Source organism: Gopherus evgoodei, chromosome 15 (assembly GCF_007399415.2).
Source record: "Gopherus evgoodei ecotype Sinaloan lineage chromosome 15, rGopEvg1_v1.p, whole genome shotgun sequence".
NCBI classification, from domain to species: Eukaryota; Metazoa; Chordata; order Testudines; family Testudinidae; genus Gopherus; species Gopherus evgoodei.
In genome coordinates, this window is record NC_044336.1 from 27,677,020 (window position 1) to 27,698,437 (window position 21,418).

The 21,418-nt window shown below is 54.0% G+C and overlaps 1 protein-coding gene across 10 annotated transcripts; it reads right to left on the reverse strand.

Annotated features, from left to right (window-relative positions):
• Positions 1-2,971: 2,971 nt before the first annotated feature.
• ENDOV (endonuclease V) lies at positions 2,972-20,446 on the reverse strand. 10 transcript variants are annotated; one of them, XR_003996596.1, is made up of 10 exons: positions 20,233-20,446; positions 17,917-18,088; positions 15,448-15,582; positions 15,025-15,064; positions 14,470-14,585; positions 14,097-14,165; positions 13,264-13,392; positions 5,012-5,088; positions 4,349-4,468; positions 3,720-3,803 (listed from the first exon to the last, which is right to left on the reverse strand). XR_003996596.1 is itself a non-coding variant. In XM_030534259.1 (9 exons), the coding sequence occupies exons 1-9, from the start codon at positions 20,376-20,378 to the stop codon at positions 3,641-3,643; spliced, it is 1,044 nt and encodes a 347-aa protein (XP_030390119.1). In that variant the 5' UTR covers positions 20,379-20,446; the 3' UTR covers positions 2,972-3,640. The 10 variants fall into 10 exon arrangements, 9 of the variants coding, with proteins under 9 accessions (XP_030390119.1, XP_030390117.1, XP_030390121.1 ...); XM_030534259.1 differs by lacking the exon at positions 4,349-4,468 and having other exon boundaries at positions 2,972-3,803; positions 14,470-14,582; XM_030534257.1 differs by lacking the exon at positions 4,349-4,468 and having other exon boundaries at positions 2,972-3,803.
• Between the last annotated feature and the right edge of the window lie 972 nt (positions 20,447-21,418).

Genomic DNA, 21,418 nt, shown 5'->3' on the forward strand with positions numbered 1-21,418 from the left:
GCGGGAAACGTGTGTGCTGACTGGCTCCTCACGCCCACCCCTGGGGTGGAGCCCAGGTAGCTCTGTGCCAAGAGCCCCCAGGGGAGCCGTACAGCTCCCCTTACCTGCAGCCCAGGCTGAGGCATGTGGGAGGGCTCCCCCCTTATCCTCCTTAACAGGCTACTTGCCATCGACTCTTCCCTGGATTCCCTGTGCCCATGCCCCCCCCTCAACACCAGTTGTAGGTGCCTCACCTGTTCCCTTCAGCAGGGAAGCAGCCTCTCCAGCCCCAGCCAGGAGTCTGTGAAAGGTGAGGGGAGAAAGTGATATGCTGAATATTGGGATCTGCCGCCAGGACTCCCCAGACTTTGCAAGGGGACCAGCTTTGTGCATGTGGAGTTGGACGCTGGAAACCTGGAGTGTCTATTGCAAGTATCGTACTGGGGCTAAAATGCCCCCAGGGCTGCATCCATGACGAGATTGTGTATGGGTAGCACATTGCAAGTCCCATGAGAAATGCAAGGAGGGGACCTAAGAAACACCCTCATTGCTCACACTCTGCTAATGCCCAGGACACAGCCAGACCTGAGCTGGTGGCTTCCTGCTTCAGAGCTGTCAACCCAGTGTACACAGGGATGCCTGAACAATGCCTCACTCTTCTCGACACCTTTCCATCTCAGGTCCAGCCACAGTGCAAAGCAGAGCAGGGCGGGGAAACCAACCAGCCATTTTCTTTGCTGTGCTGCAGACTTTCCCTCAAATGGGTCTGATGCACCTTTGGGGAAAAGCACTCAGATTTCACAGTGATGGGCATCAAGAAAAGAATGTGGGTGGGTAGCTGGATGGATCTAGCCCATAGGGTGAGCTCCCCATCTGGCAGCACTGCCATGCCAACAGCTGGGCACAGCTGGCACTCACTAGTTAAGCCCGATTGACTTTGCTGTTGCACAGAGAGATCTCCACGGGTGCTAATTACACTCATAATAATCCTCCCTGGTAACTGTGTGTGAGCTGCAGCCACTCCCCTCACCAGCCACTCTGATGATGAGTCACTGTCAAGTTCTCCACCCCCTCTACCCCCCCTCCACACCTGTGAGGTCTGAGCAATGGCTTTGGCTGGCATTAGAGGAGCACAGGTGGCCCTGCCAGCTGCAAGGCCTTTAGCTCTTGCTGGCCCCCTGACAGTTCTGGGTCTTTTTGCAGTTTGTTCAATGGAGGATCAGTGAGAAGGCGGCAGCGGGGGAGGCGAGTGGTGGTGTGTTTGTTCAGCCGTTTCATTGGCTTCTCAAGCTGGCATTCAACACTGGTCCTGGGCTTTAAGGAGGGGCTGTTCCCTGGAGACATGGCGGTGTCAGAGCCGGTATTGCGCCTGTTGGATAAGGCACAGTGCTGCATGCCTGGCTTGGGAGGACTTGCACAGCCTGCAGCACAGCCTGGTGCCTCCCCCACGCCCTCTTGTGATGGGGTCAGATACGAAATCAAATGCTGCCCTCTTTCCTCCTCGGTCTGCTGGCCCCTCTGTGCCCACACGTCACTGTGATCAAAGGAGTGCAGCCTGGCTCTGAAGGACAGGGGTAAGTGGGGCTGGCATGCACCACCAGAGGGAGCGTCCCATCCTCATGCACTGCAGTTTTGCCCTACCATCAGCCTTGCACACCCACCCCCATAGTCAGCCCCTGGACCCACCACTCACTGCTGGTGGGCAGGAGGTGGGCAACCAGGGATCTGGCCAGCAGCAGGACCCACCAATACTGGTGGGGGGGGGGGAAGAGAAAATATGGGACAATTTGCCAGTTTTTAAGAAAAAGTCAGGACTCCTGCAGGAGGGCCTAAATATGGGGCCGTCCCTTTAAAAATGGACTGTCTGGTCACCCTAGCCCAGGCTCCTGGGGAGAAGAAAGAAGTTTGCTCGCTCTCATCTCAGCGCTAACAGGGTAAGCATGCCAGGGCCCCACGGTGCTGGGTGCTGCGCTCACCCAGAGAAGAGGCTGGATTGTTGGTTATTAAAACAGCCCAGCTGGAGAGAGAAAAGAACGCCAAAGAATGATAGCAGGGTGAATGTGCCCTGCCAAGCCTGGAACAGAACCCAGGAGTTCTGACCCTTCAACCACTAGAGAGCTCCCACTTCCTTCCCTTGGAAGTAACCACACATGGGGCCATTCCCTGAAGACAGCTTTGTGTGAGGGGGACCTGAACTGGGGCTCTTCATCTCAGGGGAGTGCCTAACCACTAGGCTAAAGGTTATACAGGAGGCCCTACCCGGTTGTTCTGTGGAGCAGACAGCCTCTGAGCACACTGACCAGATCAGGCCCTGCCTGCAACTTGGGCAGCCAGCCAGCCAGCCAGCAGTCTTCCCCTGGTTCATGACTCGCTCTGGGGCTCAGGTGAGAGGTGGGTGCCTACAGAGATGGGTGCAGGCTGTTTAGCAGCAGAAACAGGCGACAAGGGAACTTTTACTGCAAAACCTCCTTTGCTGAGCAAGCTGAGGCACCTGCAGTGTTTGGCGGGGGCTGTGGTGAAGTATGTGAATTGCAGTAGTGCCTAAATATGGGACTTTGCGGATCCCACCAAATGGCTGAATCCAACCCCCAAATCCAGCCCTACAGGGAGAGGCTCCCACTCCACCAATCAGACTTTGTTTGGCAGCCAATGCAAAGGTTCACAGGCTGCTTGGTGTCTGTCCAAGCTCGCTACCCAGTAAGCAGCTGTCCCAGTAACCTGACCCCAATGCCCCTACTCCATTCAGGCTATCGGACCCCTGCCTGGGCTTTATCTGGCTCCTTGCTATGGAATGCCACTTCTGTTCAGTTCTTTGTGAAGGATTGGCCTATGCCATTGGCTGTGAGGAAGGTCACTAGAACAATGTGAAACAACACGCCATGCTGTGTGGATGCTGCTCCTAGCAGGGCTCACCGTGCAGGTCCCATGGAGACTGACAAAACTGCAGCACCATTTACACAGAGGAATGATTTATTGCATAAGGACCCCAAGGTTCGGTAACTGACAGCAGGCAGAGCAGCAGCTATTGAGACCTGATGGACCAAGGACTGCACGACCTGTGTACCAGGGAGCCTGTTTGCTTCCTAGGGATCCAAATTCAGGACTTAGAGCCTAGCAGCTCCCCTCCTCCAAACCATGCAGCAGATTGCTGGCTCCCGCACCTCCCTTGTGAGTTACACGCCCACCCAAAACACAGAGTCCTCTGCCCGTCTGTCAGGACTAGCAGCAGCTAGTTATTGGGCTTCTGTTCCCCAGAGAGGTGTGAAGTGACACAAACACACAGGCTGGAGAAGTGGGGAGGAAAGGGTAAAAGGAGGATGGGGAGCAGGAAGTCCATGAGACTGTGTCACGAAAGGGATTGGCAAGAAGCCAGCGTCAAACTGGGAGCTTCATGTTGTTTTTAACTTGTTTGTTAAGAAACCACCCAAAGTGAATTCTCACAGTCTTGCTGCACATAATCCCTCCCTTGACTCCCAAACACTGCTTTGTTAGTGTACGAGCACTGGTGAGAATTTATTTTTACAGTGTGTGGTTTCAAAATTGGAATATAAAATATTCGCTAGAATTTACAAACCATCAAAGGCCGGGGCTCCTGCCCCATTAGCAGAGCCCAGGGGGAAGCCGTCTCCTGATTAATCTCTGGTTATCCTGGCGTTTCACCTCACGAAGTACCCTGAGTTCCTGGTGTGGACGGTGAGTCACGCTGCCCTGTAGAGACTTCTTGGAGTTCTGATTCCATAGGGGGTGGAAGGCCCAAGTTCACACTGGGGCTGGGCAGTGTCTTCCTGGGGCCAAAGTAATGCTTGGGCTCAGCCTCTTCCTTCCTGGAACAAGAACAAGGAAAAGTCCTGAGGAGTAAAAAAAGCCAAACCAACTTAGGTGCCTCCCTGCAACTCTGGGAACTGGAGCTGGAGATACGGGAACTCTGGGGCACCATCTTGAGACACTGGTGCTGATACCTCACGCATGAGTTTGGGGTCTCAACTTGGGGCATGCATTCGACGGGACTGTCAGCATCTGCCCAGGACTGGCCCAGCAGGAAGGTGCTGCAAGTTGGGATTGAGGGGCATCAGCCAAGCCAGGGGTGTGGGGATCTCAGGCTTGGATTAGCATGCAGTGCTGGTATGGTGCATTGCAGAGCTGTGGAGGTGGCAGGCCAGCAGAGCAGGCTGTGGTGTACAGGTAGAGTTGTTCCTGCGAGTTCTGAACATCGACTCCCCCCATCATGCCTGCCTCCAATCAGCAGTATCAGAGCATCACATTAACCAGCACCAACCTCCACACCATACCCAGCTCTGCTCTAGTCCTTACGATCCCCTCTAGGGTGGATCAGCCTGGGAGACCTGAGAGCAATTTGCCCATCACTAACCGGGCTAATCTTCATTTAGTTTTATTGTCCTGTCTCTCTCCAGCCCCTTGTTTGCACAGGTGACTGTAGGACAGAGAAGCCAGCTATGAGCTGCCAGGAACTGTGCTGAAAATGTTGTCTCTACATTGAAATAAAAAGAGGACAGGGGGTTGATATCAAGAGAATGACTTAGAGAATCTCACTAATTCCGGATTGACACCAGTGAAATCCCATAGACACCAGAGGGGTTTCTCTGGATTTACACCAATATACCAGGGCCGAATCCAGCCCTGCATTACAAAAGAATGAGACGGCCTTGCCCTTTCTTTATTCATTAAGGCACAGAGGCCAGCTCCTTGCAGGGTATTTTCGTCCACCCTCACATCACACACAGGGGCCTTAGCACTTGGCTTATCATGTACACCGGAAACAGACAAAATCCCCAGTGACCTTTCGCAGTCTCATGGTCCAGCCAGCCCAGGACGCTGCACCTTCAGCGGGAACACATGATGCAGCACAGACGGCACCTGTCAGAAATCTCCTGCTCCATGGGGGCAGCATGCGCCCTGCTGCCCTTTATCCCGCCTTGTTACCCCAACTGTCCCTTTAATGCAATTACCCAAGAGCATTACATGAGCAGATCCCCTCTGGACGTGCGGTTGCTTAGACCACCCACACACCTACCTCCCTGGCCCAGGAGATGTGCCCCCCAGTGGGGAGGACAGGTGCGTTCGGATGTACTCTCTGGATCTGATGTCAGCCTGCAATTGGGGAGGAGACGGATTAGAGAAGACTCAAGACTTGATTGGTCAGACTGCCCACGCCCTCTAAAGAACTGTGCCAAGAAGATGCTCTCAGGCAGCTGCACAGGGCAGGAGGCGGAGTTACTCCACAGGGCCCTGGTGCGCTGTCCATCCCCAGTCTAAGCACAGCATTCATCCTCTCCAAGTGAGAGGGGCATGAAGGCTCAGCCCACTTCACCCCCAAGCTATCTGCAGCATACGGCCGGCAGTCCCAGGTAGGGCTCCCACATGAGGGACCCACCTGCCGCCCTGACCTTATCCCACTCCACTTACCCCTCAACTGCACATGGGCCGAGAAGACAAAGACCCAAAATTGAGGAGAAGGGTCTCGGCCCAGGCAGCCTTAGCTGCAGCACGGTTGATTTTGGAAGCAGAAACGAGATTTCCTAAAGCCCAGCTCCCCAACTCTGCATTTACCACAGCGGAAGACGGCAAGGCACAGAGTGGGCAGCAGGCACACACCAGTCAGTGTCAAGGGCCAGCTCAGCCCTGGGCCTCTCCCAAGCACTGGGGGTAGGGGGCAACAGGCAACAAAGTCCAGGGGTAACAGCCAGGCAGCTCAACTGGAAGAGCAAATCCCCATCAAATCCCTCCAGCTCTCGACACACAGTCCAGGAGCTCTGGTGAGTTCAGCTGGTCTCAGCCAGAGGCCTCTAAGAGACCCGAGTGCCTGGGATGTCCAGTAGAAATACAATTAACATGCCTCCTCGTGAGATTCTGCACAGCTCGTACCATACCCAACTCTCACCTGGCTGGCATCTGCCCCCTCTCCTCCTTGGCTCTGATGCCCTCAGATGTGGTGCAGGGACATGACAGGCCAGTCTCCACTTATGGTGGCAAGAGGCAAAGCAGGAAGTGGATGCTGACCTACAGAGTGAATCCAGACCCCTGGCAATGGCTGAGGTGAAGGGGGAGCTGCCTGAATTATTTCCCAGCTGCCCCTTGCACCCAACCCATGGAGCAGCAGGGACACGGCACGCTCCCCCTCAGCAGGGCACCTGGAAGCAGAGCCTGGACTGCACCTTGGGCAAAGAGGAAGAGTGAGTGGGACCCAGAATTTCAGCGAAAGGTTCAGCAGCCTCACCTGTGGTGTAAGGTGCTCACCTCACAGCAAAGGCTCTGGTTAGGCTGCTCTGCTTGGTGAAATAATGCCACCCACTGCAGCTGCCGGCTTCTGCTTCCCTCTCTCTCGGTCGGGTTCCTGTTACCATAGCCCAGTCCTAGGGCAGGGCCTCTGGTTATCCCCCAGGCTGTCTTAGACTCACAGGGTACGTATACACCGCAATCAGACACTCGCGGCTGGCCCGTGCAGCTGACTTGGGCTTGCAGGGCTGTTTAATTGCAGTGCTGACTTCTGGGCGCAGAGCCTGAGCTCTGGGACCATCTCACCTCACAAGATCCTAGAGTCCGGACTGTACCCCAAGACCAATACAGCCAGGTCTTTCTCCTCCTCTGTGGCTTCCAGTAGATCCATTCCCAGCTTACAGCTAAAATTCTTGCTGTTAGTTCCTAAGTGCATGACCTTGCACTATTACATTTCATCCGATTTCTATTACTCCAATTTTAAAGGTTATCCAAATCTTCTTGTATGATATTCCGGTCCTCCTCCATACTGGCAATTCCTCCCAACTTTGTGTTATTGCAAATTTTATTAGCACACTCTCACTTTTTGTGCCAAGGTCATGAATGAAAATGTTAAACAAGATTGGTCCCAAGACTGATCCTTGAGGAACATCACTATTAACCTTTCTCCAGCCTGACAGTTCACCTTTCAGTATGACCCCCTGTACTCTCCCTTTTAGCCACAGGCTCCAACCTGTCCCTTCAAGGTGTACTACACTCCTTCATGCCTAAAGCAGTCCAACTGGCTTTTCCCTCTGTCCATAAGAACCTCCTCGATGGGGGAGCAAAGCCCCCTCCAAATGTAACTGCAGGAAAGAGTGATGCTTTGCGCAGCCCCAGGGTGTCATCCTATTGGGGCACAAACACAGGAGACAAAAAAGACCCGTAAGAACCCCAATGGAAGGTGAGAGTCCCTGAGAGAGCAAGCCAGTCTCCCTCCCCTCAGAGACGGGTATTTACTGATCCCAGGTGCAGGGGCGTGGGGGAGGGGGAGAATGCACTTTTGAGGGGCTGCTCCCTGATACTCTGACACTGCTGCCTTAGCCTGACCTGAACAGCGGGCGCTGGCCTGGACAGGAGCTGCCTCTGCTTCAGTCCAGGACACGGCTGCACCTTCGCATGCTCACTGCCCCCGCCACCCCTTGCTACAGCCATTGGGCCTGGCCACAGAGGGAAGGACAAGTGCCCCTCTGCCCGCAGGAAGCTGCTGGGAGCCACATCAGTCTGAGCAGCAGCACAAAGGCCCCGTGCCAATTTTGCCCTGCCAGCACCTGGCTCTGTGGCTCACAGCTCCCTCCCTGTGCTGGAAACAGGCAGGCGGAGAACAAAGTGCTTGAGTGTTTTAATTGCTTTTTCCTGGAGTGGCAGTGAGTGCTGCTGGGTCAGGGTCGCCCCTGGGTGGAGGCATTCGCTGTCTATAGACACTGGACTCTCAGCTTCCTCCCCACCTGCTGCTCCCAGCATGAGGGTTGCTACTGTGCGAGCCAGCAGCACTGGGAACATTCTCACCCTGCTGCTGGGAGGAGCATCGCCAAGGGGCGGCAGAGCTGGGCTATGGCAGAAGTGTCACTCGCTCCCCCATCGCAGCAGTCAACTAATGCACTATCCTCCCAGCCAAGGTAGACGTGGCCACACCCGTACCTCTAGCCACACACAGGGGGGCTGCAGCAGCAGGGCAAACTTTACTCACACTGCCCCTCCAGCAACCTCAGCCACAGCAGGAGGGGGCCCTGTCCGGGGGCAAGCGGGTCATTTGGTCTCCATGGCTGGTTCAGTTTTGGGCCCCACGGTTGAGCATGAGACCAGGGCCCCACTGGTGCCAGCAGTGGCAGTGGCTATAGGGATGCAGACACCTGTCCATTAGGAAGTAGGCTGAGACCCAGCAACTCATTGCACACAGGCCAGCTAACAGCTGGGAATGACTTGCCTGGGGCTAGATTTGAACTGGTGACCTATGGGCAAAGGTTTCCATGTCCCAACTGAGAGCTAGGCTGGTTCTGGGAATGAGTCTCCCTCCCCTGCTCTGGGCTGGGCTGCAGGGTGAGGTCACACACCAGCCCGCACCAGCCTGCCCCAGTGCCGCTGTGGCAGCCCTGGCAGCCCAGGATGAGGATGCCTAGAAGTGGTCATGAACCAAGGGTCCTCCACGTGACACGTGAAATCCTTAAGGAGCAATTCTGGTGGAAGCAAACTCTTAGATCAGATAGCTTCATTTCCCAGAGCACAGCTCGTTCTCAAGTGTGAGATTCACAGAGGAAACCACACCTCTGTCAAATCTCCTCAGCTAAGCAGGACAGGGCCTGCTCTGTATTTGGCTGGGAGGCCTTCAAAGAAAACAGAGAGAGCTATAGAATGTGCTGCTGGTGACTCAGCACTGGTGCTAGGTCAGAGTCATTGCTGAACCAATGGCCTGGTGTGGTGCAAGGGATCATCTTTCCAGTGAGATACAGCCCTTTGTGGTCATTAAAGAAGCCATAGCCACCTCAACAAGGGTAATGGCAGGAGTTCTGGGCTAATTTTCCCCCAAAGCTTCATTTGGGAAAGTCATTCTTCACTTCCTCTCTTAAAAACCTCACTGCATGGTGGTAGCTCAGAACAGCACCAGAGATGGCTTCATGATACAACCCTCCTCTGAAGCAGTTTGGGCTCCTTCCAGCTGAAGGGAACTAGATAAATGTACAAGGCCAGAACTAGTGAGGCGGATTAATAAAACGCCCCGAGGCTGCCCTGGATGTAACTCACATGTTTGTGCTGGTTGTGCAAATTCCTGCACCCAACTCCCCACTAGCTTGCTTCACGCCTCCCTGCAAGCTCTGTGCTGGAGATGTTGCTTAAGAGCCACACACCAATTCCACATGCCAGACAATGAAATACAGTTACATAAGGAGCAGTTTGTTTGGAGGAATTTTTTTTCCCTGTTCATAATTGGACAGTTTCATAACTCAGCTGACAAATAACTCTGATCACTCTTCAGGATAAGACATTACGTGATGAATTTCATAACAAGGGAAACAGACTGCTTGATAAAATGCCTGCTGGGAGCCCAAGTAGCAAAAGCCTCATTCACTTACTGTTCTTCTGCAGGAGGAAAAAACCCCAAACCAAGTTCGCCCAACAACGCAGCTAAGGCTTGATTAGGCAGCAAGTTACTTGCCAGCCCTCACTCCTAATGCTGTGCTGAGACACAGCTTAACCCAGCTTATTAACCAAGAGGCTAATCAATAAGATGGATCATTGTGCTGTAATAATCCCTTCTATTTTCAGAGGGGACTAATGCTGGCATTAGGGGTCTGGAATTTCTACCTTGTCTATTTTGTGAATGGGCGGCAGTGACACATGTGGGCACAGCATGCTGGTGGACGGGGAAGGAGGGTCAGGTCTCAGGAAGTAGGGGGTTCTGGCCCTCAGCTGGCAATCCCCCACTGGATAGCAGGAACTTCCAACAGGCAGGGCAGAGCTGATAGCTTTGGTTCCAGTTCCTTGATGGAGGAGAGTTTAACAGCACAGGTGCAGCGGCTTGAAAGTGCAGCATCCAGGGGCAACAACTGAGACTTGCCTCTCTGCCGCTTTGTGGCAGGCCAGGGATGCCCCGCAGATTGCTCTGCTGGGCAAGCTGCCAGCTGGAGTGAAAAGGGTCATCTAGTGAGCAGGAGTCTGATGGGCAGCAAAGCAGAAAGTCAAGCCAGCAGAGTAACAAAGCTTATCCTGGTGCAGGTCCTGTTCCATCCTGGGGGGTCAAAAGCTGGGAGCTCATTTGCTAAAAGGCTCCACTTCATACCTCATGCATGGGTACCTTGGAATCTGGACAGGCTTGGAATTCTTGCACCCACAGACAGGTCATGAGGAGCTCATGTTGGGGATTTAGGCAGATTTAGTGCCATGACACCAGTAGCTGCAGGTGGGTGTTTTGCCTGTGGCAGTGGGAGACTGGTTCATGTTCACCTGGGTTCCTTTGTTTGAGTTGCACCTGGGAGGTCCCTCTGGCTGGGATATTCATGAGCCTGCCAGAGGAGACAGAGTGCTACCTCCACACACACAGCGTTCTCATGCCTCTGCCTGGTATTGACTTGCGGAATGAGGTCCAAACAAGATGTAAATATTTAGTGTAGGAGACAATGAATTTCCCTCTACTTCCTCTGAAAGTTCACTACACTTGCTGCATCTGAGACACATGCCCAGAGTCAGCAAAGTCATCTCTTGTTCTAAATTCAAATACGACTGCGTCCATGGCCGAGATGATGTCTGGTATCCACTTCGTACAACTTAGCCACGTGTATCCCAGTGCAGGATGGGGCCAGCTGTGTCTCCAGCAAGGTGGCATGTTTATGTCCCCACAGCAGCTACACAGCCACTGCCTTCATGTAAGACGGCACCATAGCCCAGCGAAGGAGGGAATGGAAGAGCTGAGCTCAGCTGTGAGCTGCGTGTGTTTGAAGCTACCAGAACCTTCAGAACTAGGAAAAGCTTCAAGGGCTGACAACCCTGAAGGTTCACCTGGGGCATCAGAAAAGCTGTGATCATACAGGACTACCCAGGCAAAACCTGCTGTAGGACATTCCCCTTTCACATCTCCTCAACAACCTGCAGGCTCACCACAGAGAAATACACAAATCTGACATCAGGAATCACGATATTCAAAAACCAGCCGGAGAACACTTCAACCTCTCTGGTCACTCAGCAACAGACTTAAAGGTGGCAATTTTGCAACAGCTTCAAAAAAAGCTTCAAAAAAAAAAAAAAAAGACTCCAACAAGAAACTGCTGAGCTTGAATTAATATGCAAACCAGATACCATTAACTTGGGTTTGAATAGAGACCGGAAGTGGTTGGGTCATTACACAGATTGAATCTATTTCCCCATGTTAGGTATCCTCACACCTTCTGATCAACTGTCTAAAATGGGCCATCTTGATTATCACTACAAAAGTTTTTTTTTCCTCCTGCTGATAATACCTCAACTTAATTAATTAGCCTCTTACAGTTGGTATGGCTACTTTGACTTTTTCATGTTCTCTGTATGTATAAATATCTTCTTACTATGTTCCATTCTATGCATCCGATGAAGTGGGTTTTAGCCCACAAAAGCTTATGCTCTAATAAATTTGTTAGTCTCTAAGGTACCACAAGTACTCCTGTTCTTAGTGCAGGAAGGACCCCTACATTCTATTTTCTGGTGCTTTACTCAGCCCACTTTTAACTCAAAGGGCTGCAGCTTTCAGCCCTACCACATGCTAATCCCTGTTCTATGTCAGCTAGGTCTCAGGAAAAGGGTTGCCCAATGTTGTTGAATGTTCAGTGTTTGCTCAGTTTTATCCGGTTCCTCCTCCCTAGACCACCCAAACCAGAGGCTTCCCAAACTCTGCTCGCGGGAACAGCTACAGCATCTGTGGAGACCTAGCTGGTGCCGGCTCCGCTATCTCGCCTCCAGCCACTAAATACATCAAAAGACGTTACATCCTTTGCTAGTAAAGTTCTTGTTTCTTGTAGGTGATTGTTGTCATAAGCCCTGGGAGGCTGTGTGATGAGGGGCAGGTTCCACGAGATAGTGAACTGGCGAGGTCCATATGAGTGTCTATGACACACTCCCCATGAAGATATGACCCATACTGTGAAAAAGTCCAAGAACCCCTGTGCTGAATAATTCCTCTCCCTCCTTGGGTTCACACCCTTCTAATCCTTGGAGATGGTTCTCAAATCTTCTCCTGGAAGGAGTCCCCAGCAAATACATTTTGTCCCTTTAACTAATGCCCCAGGTCAGCTGGAGGAGTCTAGCAGCCAGTCCCAAGGAAGAGGCATGGGAACGGGGCTGAAGGTGACAAAGCAGCTGTGAGGAGTACAGCACCTGAGTCAAAATGATTTCCAAGAGAACTATGGGCATGTTTCCACTGGGGAAGGCTTTTCCCCTTCCCTCCTAACACGCCCCCAAGTGCCACTATGAGAGCCTGTCTCCTGAAGCACTGGGTGCTGGCCCTGCTGGCAGTGAGATATGGGACCAGATGACCTGTAAGACTGCTCCAGTCTGTCAGGAGGCGAGATATGGGACCAGAAACTCCATGATCAGCTCTGGTCTGGAGATGCCAATGGGCAGTTTTGCTTTGAGGTTTGCTGGTCGCTCTACAACTAAACAGTGTCACATGGTTCAATTTTCAGAAAATATCACAATATCAACGAACAACTTCTGTCTGCAGTGCCTGTGCATCTGGCCTTGGTAGGAGCCTTCTCAATACTGCTCAGAAAGCAGCAGAGCCAGAGCTGGCAGACACGGGAGGAAGGCCGAGGTGTATGTAGCAATCGAAGGCTCAGTGCTCCTGTGTGATGTTACAAAGGGGACACAGAACAGACTCTGCTCCCCGAATGCTGAGCAGGGCAGCCTGCCTGATCTGCTAATGGTAGGGTGATCCTGAGGAGAAGGAAGCTCTTCTCCGGGTAGAAATCCCAACGGCTTCACATTTCTCCAGCCTTGCTGTGATTTAATTATAAAATCTCTGGCAGCAAGAGGCACTGCATGCGATCTAGTGCTGCCACCTACAGGCTACCTCTGGACCTGGCAGCCTGCAGCTTGCTGCGGAGTGCGGCATAGCCAATAGCCCAGAGGATAAACACTGCAGTCTGTGTTCGGCTCCACATTCTGGGAACGCTGCACCTCCAGCTCCTCTGCATTACTAACCCCAGAGCCAGCCTGCAGTGAGGAGCAGAGAGCCCCACCAGGCTGGATCCGCACTGAGGGCTGCGGGTGCTTCTATGCACCGTGTGTCAGGGACAGGTCAGGAGGACAAAGACAGGGAAGGAGCAGTTTTATAAAGACGACAGGTAGATCAGAACCGCCAGGATTGGCTGTAGCCCATAGCTGGAGGGGACGGCCCAGCAGACTTAAGTGCTGCTCTTGGGGAATTGAGGCCAACCTGCCGGTGCAGCCCTGTCATTCACAGATGCCTGTCACCCCTTCTCTAACCGGCCACGTCTCCCATGACAGGCTCGGCTCCTCACCCCCTAGCTGCCCCTGTCTTCGCACCTGTCGGATGGGCTCTGGGATCCGGTACCTACAGCAGGACTGGACGAGGCGCACCGCCGACTCCAAGCACGTCCTGTGGCCCACGGAGACGTAGATGGGCTTTGTGCTCTTATTGTAGCTGCGCAGGGCCTGGAGGGTTGGAAACCGGACAGACTAGAGCTTTGGGGCTTGTTTAAAACAAATGCAAGACGTCGGTGATTGCAAACACACATGGAGACACTTGGGAGAGCAGGGGAGTGTCAGACATTTCAGAGACTCAGGCTTTACTGCTCTTCTCTGCTTGGGAGCATCACAGGGAGGGTCTGTCTCCTAGGGCTCCTTATACTCCCATCCCCAATATTTCACACTGCTCAGAGCAAGGGACCTTGCTCGGTGGAGAATATACCCAGGCAAGGGAGGCAGCCAACACCTGCCAGCTCTGAGTGGGGACTCAGCCAGCCCCACAATCTCCCAAGCTGCCTTTTCCACCAAGTTGCAGAGGTTCCTGTCTCACAGTCTGGAGACCTGCCACAGAAAAAACTCCTGCCCGTGCTTTGCCCCTTTGCTATAATGGCACAGGACATGGGCAGATAGACCAGGACATGGCAGCTCCCATACCACTGTCACATATGACAAAGTGGCCGTGCATCCCAGGAGGGGATCCCACGCCTTGGGCTGAAAGGAATAGGAGATGATCTGCCTGCTCAGATCCTGCCCTCCTGGCTTATTGTCACTGGGCTGCAGAGAGCTGCACCATACTTTGTAACCTCCCTCCTTCCCATTTGAGCCAGGCTAGGGAACATGGGGAGTCTGCTCTGCATGTTGGTCACAGCTGGGCCTTCTCCATGACTCACCATGCCCAGGACTCTCCCGGAGGTGCCCCTCAGAGGGAATACATCTCCTCCCATCTGCAGGTCGCGGATCTAAAACGAGTACCCAAGGGTCAGCTGGTTAGAACTCCAGTGCACCAGTTCCAGAAGGGTCTGGAAGAGCCTACTCCAGAACTTCCCTTCTATGTCTGAGCAGGCTCCCATAATACTGTACCGCCAGCACTTCCTGCTGGGTTGGAGAACCCGGGAGCTGCCCCTTACCAGCCAGCATGTGGCTCCCCAGCTCCTCATGGTGGGAGAGACCAGGAGGTGGGCTGCTAGGAGCTCCCTCTCACCAAGGCTCTTACTTCATTTCCCCCACTGGCACAGGAGGGAGGGATGCTTGCGTTGGCCTTACCTGCCCTTTGTGCTGCTCATCCTTGGCCAGGCCATCGACCTGCAGGAGGTTTTTGGCCACACCAATACAGGGCAGGTCTGTCAGCACCCCCAGATGGCAGGCCACACCAAACCCTGATGAACAAGCCAAGAGATGGTCAAGTGAAACAGGAAGGGGCCAGCAATGGGGTTCTCCACCCTGTTCTGGTGACCCGCGTCAGAAGGGACAGCCCCGGGTACGTCTGTAAGACTGTGACAACACTACAGCCAAGCACAGAGTGGGTGGTTCTGGCAGATGGGGACCAGTGCCGCAGGGACAGAGTTCTCCACAGAGGGGCAGTCTGTTAACCCTGAAGCTGGAGGTTCCAGAACCTCCAGCTGGGATCAGAACCCAATCAATGCCTCTGGGGGAGGGGAATTAGCCTATTGCTAGATGATAATTATTTAATGTCGCCTTCTTGGGACCCTAGTGAACAGCAGGACTCTCTCCTGGAGCCTGGGGGTCCCCCATCAGGGGGCAGCACTCTCTCCTGGGGCTTAGGGGGCAGTCCCTGTCAGGGGCAGGGCTCTCTCATACCTCTGTGATGGAGCACACCATTCCCATCTACAAGCAGCACCTGGAAGAACCACCAGGTGATGTGTTAGTTACCACATAGTCTCTTTCATGCCCCTTTTGACGACCATTCCCGGGAGTAGGGAGCTGATCTTTCTATTGCAGCCCAGTGCCGTGCACCCCCATAGTACTAAAGCAAGGATGAGAGTTATCCCTGCATCTTGCCTTCCCTGCTCACAAATCAGGTGAAGTCTGGCTGGCCACTGGCTCACTTTCCCCATCCCCACAGAGACAGTGAAGCAAACACAACAACAAGGCTATGTTAGGGTGCACCCTGCCCTGCCTGCTGCAGAGGTGCTGGCAGGGCAACCTGTAGGGAAGGTTTCTTTTCAGGTACATTCAGTACCCCAGGGACATCTCCCCATGAGAGGAAGGAACATGCTGCACCTGAGGCCTGAGCCCAGGCTCTCGCTCCTGAAGTCTCTGAGCAGCTTCCACCAGGAAAGGGACCTCTCGAAAAGCTAAGTATCCTGCCAGGTAGGGGGCACTCACGGTTACCATCTGGCAATCCTCATATAGCACCTGGGACAAAACAAGGATAGTGCTGAGAACACAGACTCATGTCTGCAAGAGGCACCTTAACACAGTAGGCACTAGAATCAGTGTGCTGAACCCAGGCCCTAGCTGGCTTAATCCTGACCAGCTCAGATATTTCTTCTCCAGGATTTATATTCTCTCTCTCTCTCTCTTCAATACTCTCCCCTAACCCTGCTGGGCCACTCCCCCAAAGTTAAACACAAATGCTGCCCATTAGTTCATGTCAACTTGTCCCCTCAGTGTGAGGGGGGGAAGAGAAGTGATGGGCAGATGATGGAAAATGACCAGATATGCCCTAGCCTACCTGCAACGGGGTGCTGGCCTAAGAGGCACTGAACCAGCCCCTGTTAGCTCAGAAACTGTTAGCGCAGCTCCCATCAAGGGGAACTGATTGGAGCTGGTAGGGTGTGGCTCATTAAAGGAGCCTGAGAGTAATTACCTGTGAGCCTGCTGGGGCAAAGGCCTATAAAGCTGGCAGGAAGGAAGTGGGAACAGGAGGAGTAAGGAACTGCTGCTCCTAGCTAGCAACAGGCAATAGCTGTCCTCGGGGTGGCTATCTACTCTTACTGAATTGTACACAGTTGTATATAGATGGTGGTGGGAATGAACACAGGGAAATAAAAGGACATTGGGTTTTGCAAAGTAAGAGGTCTCTGGCTGATTTGTACCATGAGCGATGAAGTGCTTGTCTACACTACCCTACCCTACCCTGAATGAGTGCAGGGACTTTGCCAATGGCTAGGGATGCTTTGGCCCCATTTGAGTGTGCAATAGCAGGACATCACTGTCCTTATAATTAAGGCTGCAATTTAGTCATGGAGGTTATGGACTTCTAGTGGCCCCCATGACTTTAGCTTGCGGTGGTCAAGAGCTGCAGGGTCCACCGCCACCCGCTGGGGCAGGAAGCTGTGAGGTACCCCTGTTGCCGGTGGTGGTGACAGGGAATACCCCAGCAGCTCCCTGTCACCGGCAGCAAAACCCCTGAGCTCCCAGCCGCTGGGTGTAGTGGGAAAACCCCTAAGCTCCATGCCCCAGGGGCGGTGGAGTACCCCCCAGCTCCTGGTGGGCAGCGGTGGGGAACCCCCAAGCTCCAGGCCGCTGGAGGTGGCAGGGATGAGCTCCTTACTGCTGTGGGAGCTCCTGGCCCCCATGGGTGGTGGGAAACCCTGAGCTCCCAGCTCCTGCGGGCAGCGGGGGATGCCCAAAGCTACAGGTGGCAGAGAGATACTGCAGCCCCCAGCTGCTACAGGCAGGTCTTAGTCCCTGCAGCCACCCTTCTTGAAATAGTGTGGGGATCCACAGATCCCTATTTTGTCAAGGATATTTTTAGTTAAAGTTAGGGAAGGTCATGGCTTCCCTGAATGTTTCTGTTTTGTCCGTGACTTTTACTAAAAATATCTGTGACAAAAACTTAGCCTTACTTATAATCAATGCCTGACCAAAGGGCCTCTCCCTCAGCATATGGAAAGCAAGTGGGTTCCAGAAGAAAGCCTGTTAAGACACTGATCAAGGACAGTAGGTGAATTAACTTACACCGCTGTCTAGGGCAAGTCTCTAAGAACTGTGGCACGATCTGATTCTCTTTCTGTGATTTCCAGTGGATATCAATGTTAAATTCCATATTTGTTGTCAGGGGTTTTAGTTAGTGACAACTTTTTACATTAGTTGAAAGCTGTACACAAACTCGGATAAATCTTTATTAATTCAAAGTTTAATGACTGCAGAATGTGGGAGATTCACAACAAATTTGGAAGCGCCATTGTAAATCACATCTCATATTAACTGATTACCAGAGGGATCTGACAAGGAAGGCACCATCTGTCTAGAAATGTCACATTGTTTTAACTTGTTCTCTGATAAATGTTGAATAACAATGGCCTTTCTGCGGTTTGTTTCTGGATAGAGGGTGAAACTGTTGATTTTCAACATTTACCTAATTCAATCAAAATCTTCAAAGCCAGTTTATGAGCTATTTCTTATCAACATCATCATCTCTGACCTACTCCTGAGCAATTGCCACACACTGGAACAATCTCTCTGGGCCTCCAGAAGTTCTCTGTAACTCTTGGACTCTAAGCTACGTGACTAAACTACGTATTTCCAAATTAATTTTGCTAGGTAATACCAGAGACCATCACTTCAGTTCTCTCCTCCTCACCCATGCTCTCTGCAGAAAGCCTTTTCTTAGGTCAGATGCTTGGCTGCAGCCTTGTGATGCTGAAATACAGTCCATGATGCCCTTTGGGGTAGGCTGGTTTTCTACAAAGCCTTTACATTACAGGTATCCCAACCATGAGACCACCACTCAAGGGCCATTACCTCAAGCTCTGGGTAGCTGAGAACCACCAGGGAAGCGCAGGCGACTGTGTCGTTTCCTTTGACATAAGACAGGTCCACCCCTCCCACTCTCTCCAGTCCTGCAAAGGTGGAATCTTTCTGCCATTCTTCAGTGTCCTCCTCAATCACATTTGCCTTTAGCTGGGCCTGCTCCCTAAGGAAAGATAACCACAGGCAAAAATAGTGTCTTTTTATTCCCAACTAGATACACAACACCTTGAAATCACAGGAGAAGCAGACTGGTCCAGGCATCCTGCAAAATCGTGTTATTCTATTATTTCAGCAGGTTTCCATTCAACAAGATTGCTGGTTTAGGAACGACATGATGGGTTGGCAGGTGGACAGCGTATTCCTTAGGGCAGTGTGGTCTAGTTACTGAAGCAGAACATCAGGACTCTGAGGTTCTAGTCTCAAATTTGTCAGTGCTTCTGAATGACCTTGGCAAACCTGTGTGCTTCAATTTCTGCAATTGGAAAATGGAGCTGATAAAAATGCCATGTTTCACAGCAGGGTTCACGAGGGCTGACTGCAAAGCATTTGAGATCCTGTGCCAGAACAGATGCTTTTCACTGGATGGATGGGAAGGGATGAAACAATCGAAGCTGACAAGCTGGCCGGCTCCAGATCTCTGCAGAGACCTACCATGCGTGGCCAAGGAGTTAGCTCACCTCAGTACTAAGGCAGATCCTGACCAACCTCAGTTAGTGACCACAAACCTGAAGAGGGATACTGGGGGGTATGAAGGAATGACTGCACTGCCTGCGGCACAGAAGAGAGACTGGAACAGAGTCACTCTCTCCTGACAACACCTCACTAACAGGGAGCACAGGGGAGGGCCCCCAAAAGCATCAGGAATAGGGTGACCAGATGTCCTACAGGCACCTATTGCCCCCCACCCTGTCCAGATTTTTCACATTTGCTATTGGGTCACCCTAATGAGGAATCAGCACAGGTGTGATGTCCAAGAGCCACTCGGACAAACAGCGCCCGCCCCTTGGAAAGGGATAGATGGGAAGATGCTACCCACTTCTACCACCAGGTCAAGACAACTCACAGAACTGGGGACCCACCTTTGAGCGACACCAGGGGCCACAGCTCAGCTTGGCCTAAAAGGGCCAGGCTTTGCCACCTCATCCCATGCCCCAGCCCAACGGAGTCAAGGCTTCCTAGGTGTCTGGTTTCAGTCAAAAAGGGACCCTGATGGCTCTGGTCAGCACTGCTGACTTGGCCTTTAAAAGTCCAGTTAGTGGTGCAGCGGGGCTAAGGCAGGCTCCCTGCCTGCCCTGGCTCCACATGGTTCCTGGAAGTGTCCAATGTGTCCCTGTGGGCCCTAGGCACAAGGGTAGGCAGGGAGGCTCCATGCGCTGCCCCCACCCCAAGCGCCAGCTCCGCAGCTCCCATTGGCCAGCAGCCATAGCGAGGGCAACGGCAGCGTGTGGAACCTCCTTGGTTGTCTCTGCGCCTAGGAGCCGCAGGGACATGCTGTCACTTCTGGGAGCCGCCTGAGGTAAGTGCCACCTGGATCCTGCACCCCTAACCCCCTTCCCCAGCCCTGAGCCCCCCTCCAACACTTCAAACCCCTCGGCTCCAGTCTGGAGCCCCCTCCAGCACCCCAAATCCCTTATCCCCGGCCCCATCCCAGAGCCTGCCCCAGCCCTGAGCCCCCTCCAACACTTCAAACCCCTCGGCTCCAGTCTGGAGCCCCCTCCAGCACCCCAAATCCCTTATCCCTGGCCCCATCCCAGAGCCTGCCCCAGCCCTGAGCCCCCTCCAACACTTCAAACCCCTCGGCTCCAGTCTGGAGCCCCCTCCAGCACCCCAAATCCCTTATCGCCAGCCCCGTCCCAGAGCCTGCCCCAGCCCTGAGCCCCCGCCAACACTTCAAACCCCTCGGCTCCAGTCTGGAGCCCCCTCCAGCACCCCAAATCCCTTATCGCCAGCCCCATCCCAGAGCCTGCCCCAGCCCTGAGCCCCCGCCAACACTTCAAACCCCTCGGCTCCAGTCTGGAGCCCCCTCCAGCACCCCGAATCCCTTATCCCCGGCCCCCTGTGAACATGAGGGAGGGAGGGTCGGGGCCGAGCGGAGCTGTTCGGGTTTCTCGGGGGGGGGCCCCGGGCACTGAGGACGCTGCCTGGGGGCCGGGGTCCGTCTGCGAAGGGGCGGGTCCCCTGAGAAGCCCGCCCATTACGCCACAGTATGACGCATGCGCACAACGCTTTCGCCGCTCAGCGCCACAAGGCTACACGTCCCAGCATGCCCCGCAACCGGAAGCACGCGCTTCCTACGGGGCCGCTCACGCGCCCGTGCCGAGCTCCGCTCCCGTTACCGCTCCCAGCGGCGCAGAGTCTCCTGCTCCGGCGGCTCCGTCTCTCTGCGCGCCATGGCTCCGCTTCCGGGCTAGCCGCTTCCGGTGGGCTGCGGCTTTCCCGCCCGCCGGGAACATGGAGCGGGGCGGTTCGTTCCGAGGGGCCGTGGCGGGCTGGTGTCAGCGCGGGGGAGGGGCAGGTCGGCCGAGGGCGGCGAACCCCAGAAACCCACACGCCCCTCCCCCTCTTCCAGGGGCTGGCGGGGCAGGGGTTACAGGCTCCAGCCGGCCGCGCTTGCCTCAGGCGGCGCCTGGAAGTGGCCAGCACGTCCAGCTCCTAGGCTGAGGGGCTGCCAGGCGGCTCCCCGTACTCCCCTGCCTGCAGGGCCCCCTCCTACAGCTCCCCTGGGTCGCGGGTCCCAGCCAATGGGCGCTGCGGAGGGGCCCCGGCTGTCTCCCTGCCCAGGAGCTAGAGCAGGGCGTCTCGGCTTTGTGCCGGGGACTCCCAACCCCCAAGTGCGGCGACTCCTTATAAAGTAAGAACACTTTTTATTTAAGCCCATTATAAATGCTAGAGGCAAAGCGGGGTTTGGGGTGGAGGCTGACAGCGCATTACCCCACCGGAGGGTCCTGACCCCGTTTGAGAACCCCTGGGCTAGCGGGACTTGCCAGCTGCTTCCAGGAGCATGTGGAGCTCGGGCAGGCAAGGAGCCTGTCTTAGCCATGATGCGCCACCAGACTTTTAGTGGCCTAAAATTTCCCAGATTGGTTTCAGTAGCCTGGAGATTGAGCCTGGTTCCGGGAGACTCCCAGCTAATCCCAGAGGCTTGGCAAGCCTAGGTCGGCCCATGCTCAGAGCCAGGGCACTGCAGGGCCAGACTTGGGGCTTGTGGCACCCATGGTGTGGCAATATCTGTGAGGGGAACAGCCCAGCTCGCGGGACTCGGACTTATTCCCCCCACCCATTGGACCCAGCCCTCCACTTCACTCTGGTCCGGTCCCGGCTCTGGGTCCAGCCCCAGCCTCATTTGCAGTGCAAAGTGTGATGGGAAGACCTGCCTGAGGCAGAAACTAGGCCAGTGGTTCTCAAACTTTTGTACTGATGACCCCTTTCACACAGCAAGCCTGTGAGTGCAACCCTCCTTATAAATTAAACACTTCTAAAAATTTAACAACAT

What these genes read in the sequence shown, in the direction of transcription:
- ENDOV (XM_030534257.1), bottom strand. Translation starts at nt 20,378, where the DNA reads ATGTTCCCGGCGGGCGGGAAAGCCGCAGCCCACCGGAAGCGGCTAGCC. An exon ending in TCAGCTACCCAGAGCTTGAG is followed by an intron (nt 15,583 to 17,916) that starts GTAATGGCCCTT and finishes GTTTTGTCCCAG; the next exon opens with GTGCTATATGAGGATTGCCA. An exon ending in AGCCTGGGCTCAGGCCTCAG is followed by an intron (nt 15,065 to 15,447) that starts GTGCAGCATGTT and finishes TGGTTCTTCCAG; the next exon opens with GTGCTGCTTGTAGATGGGAA.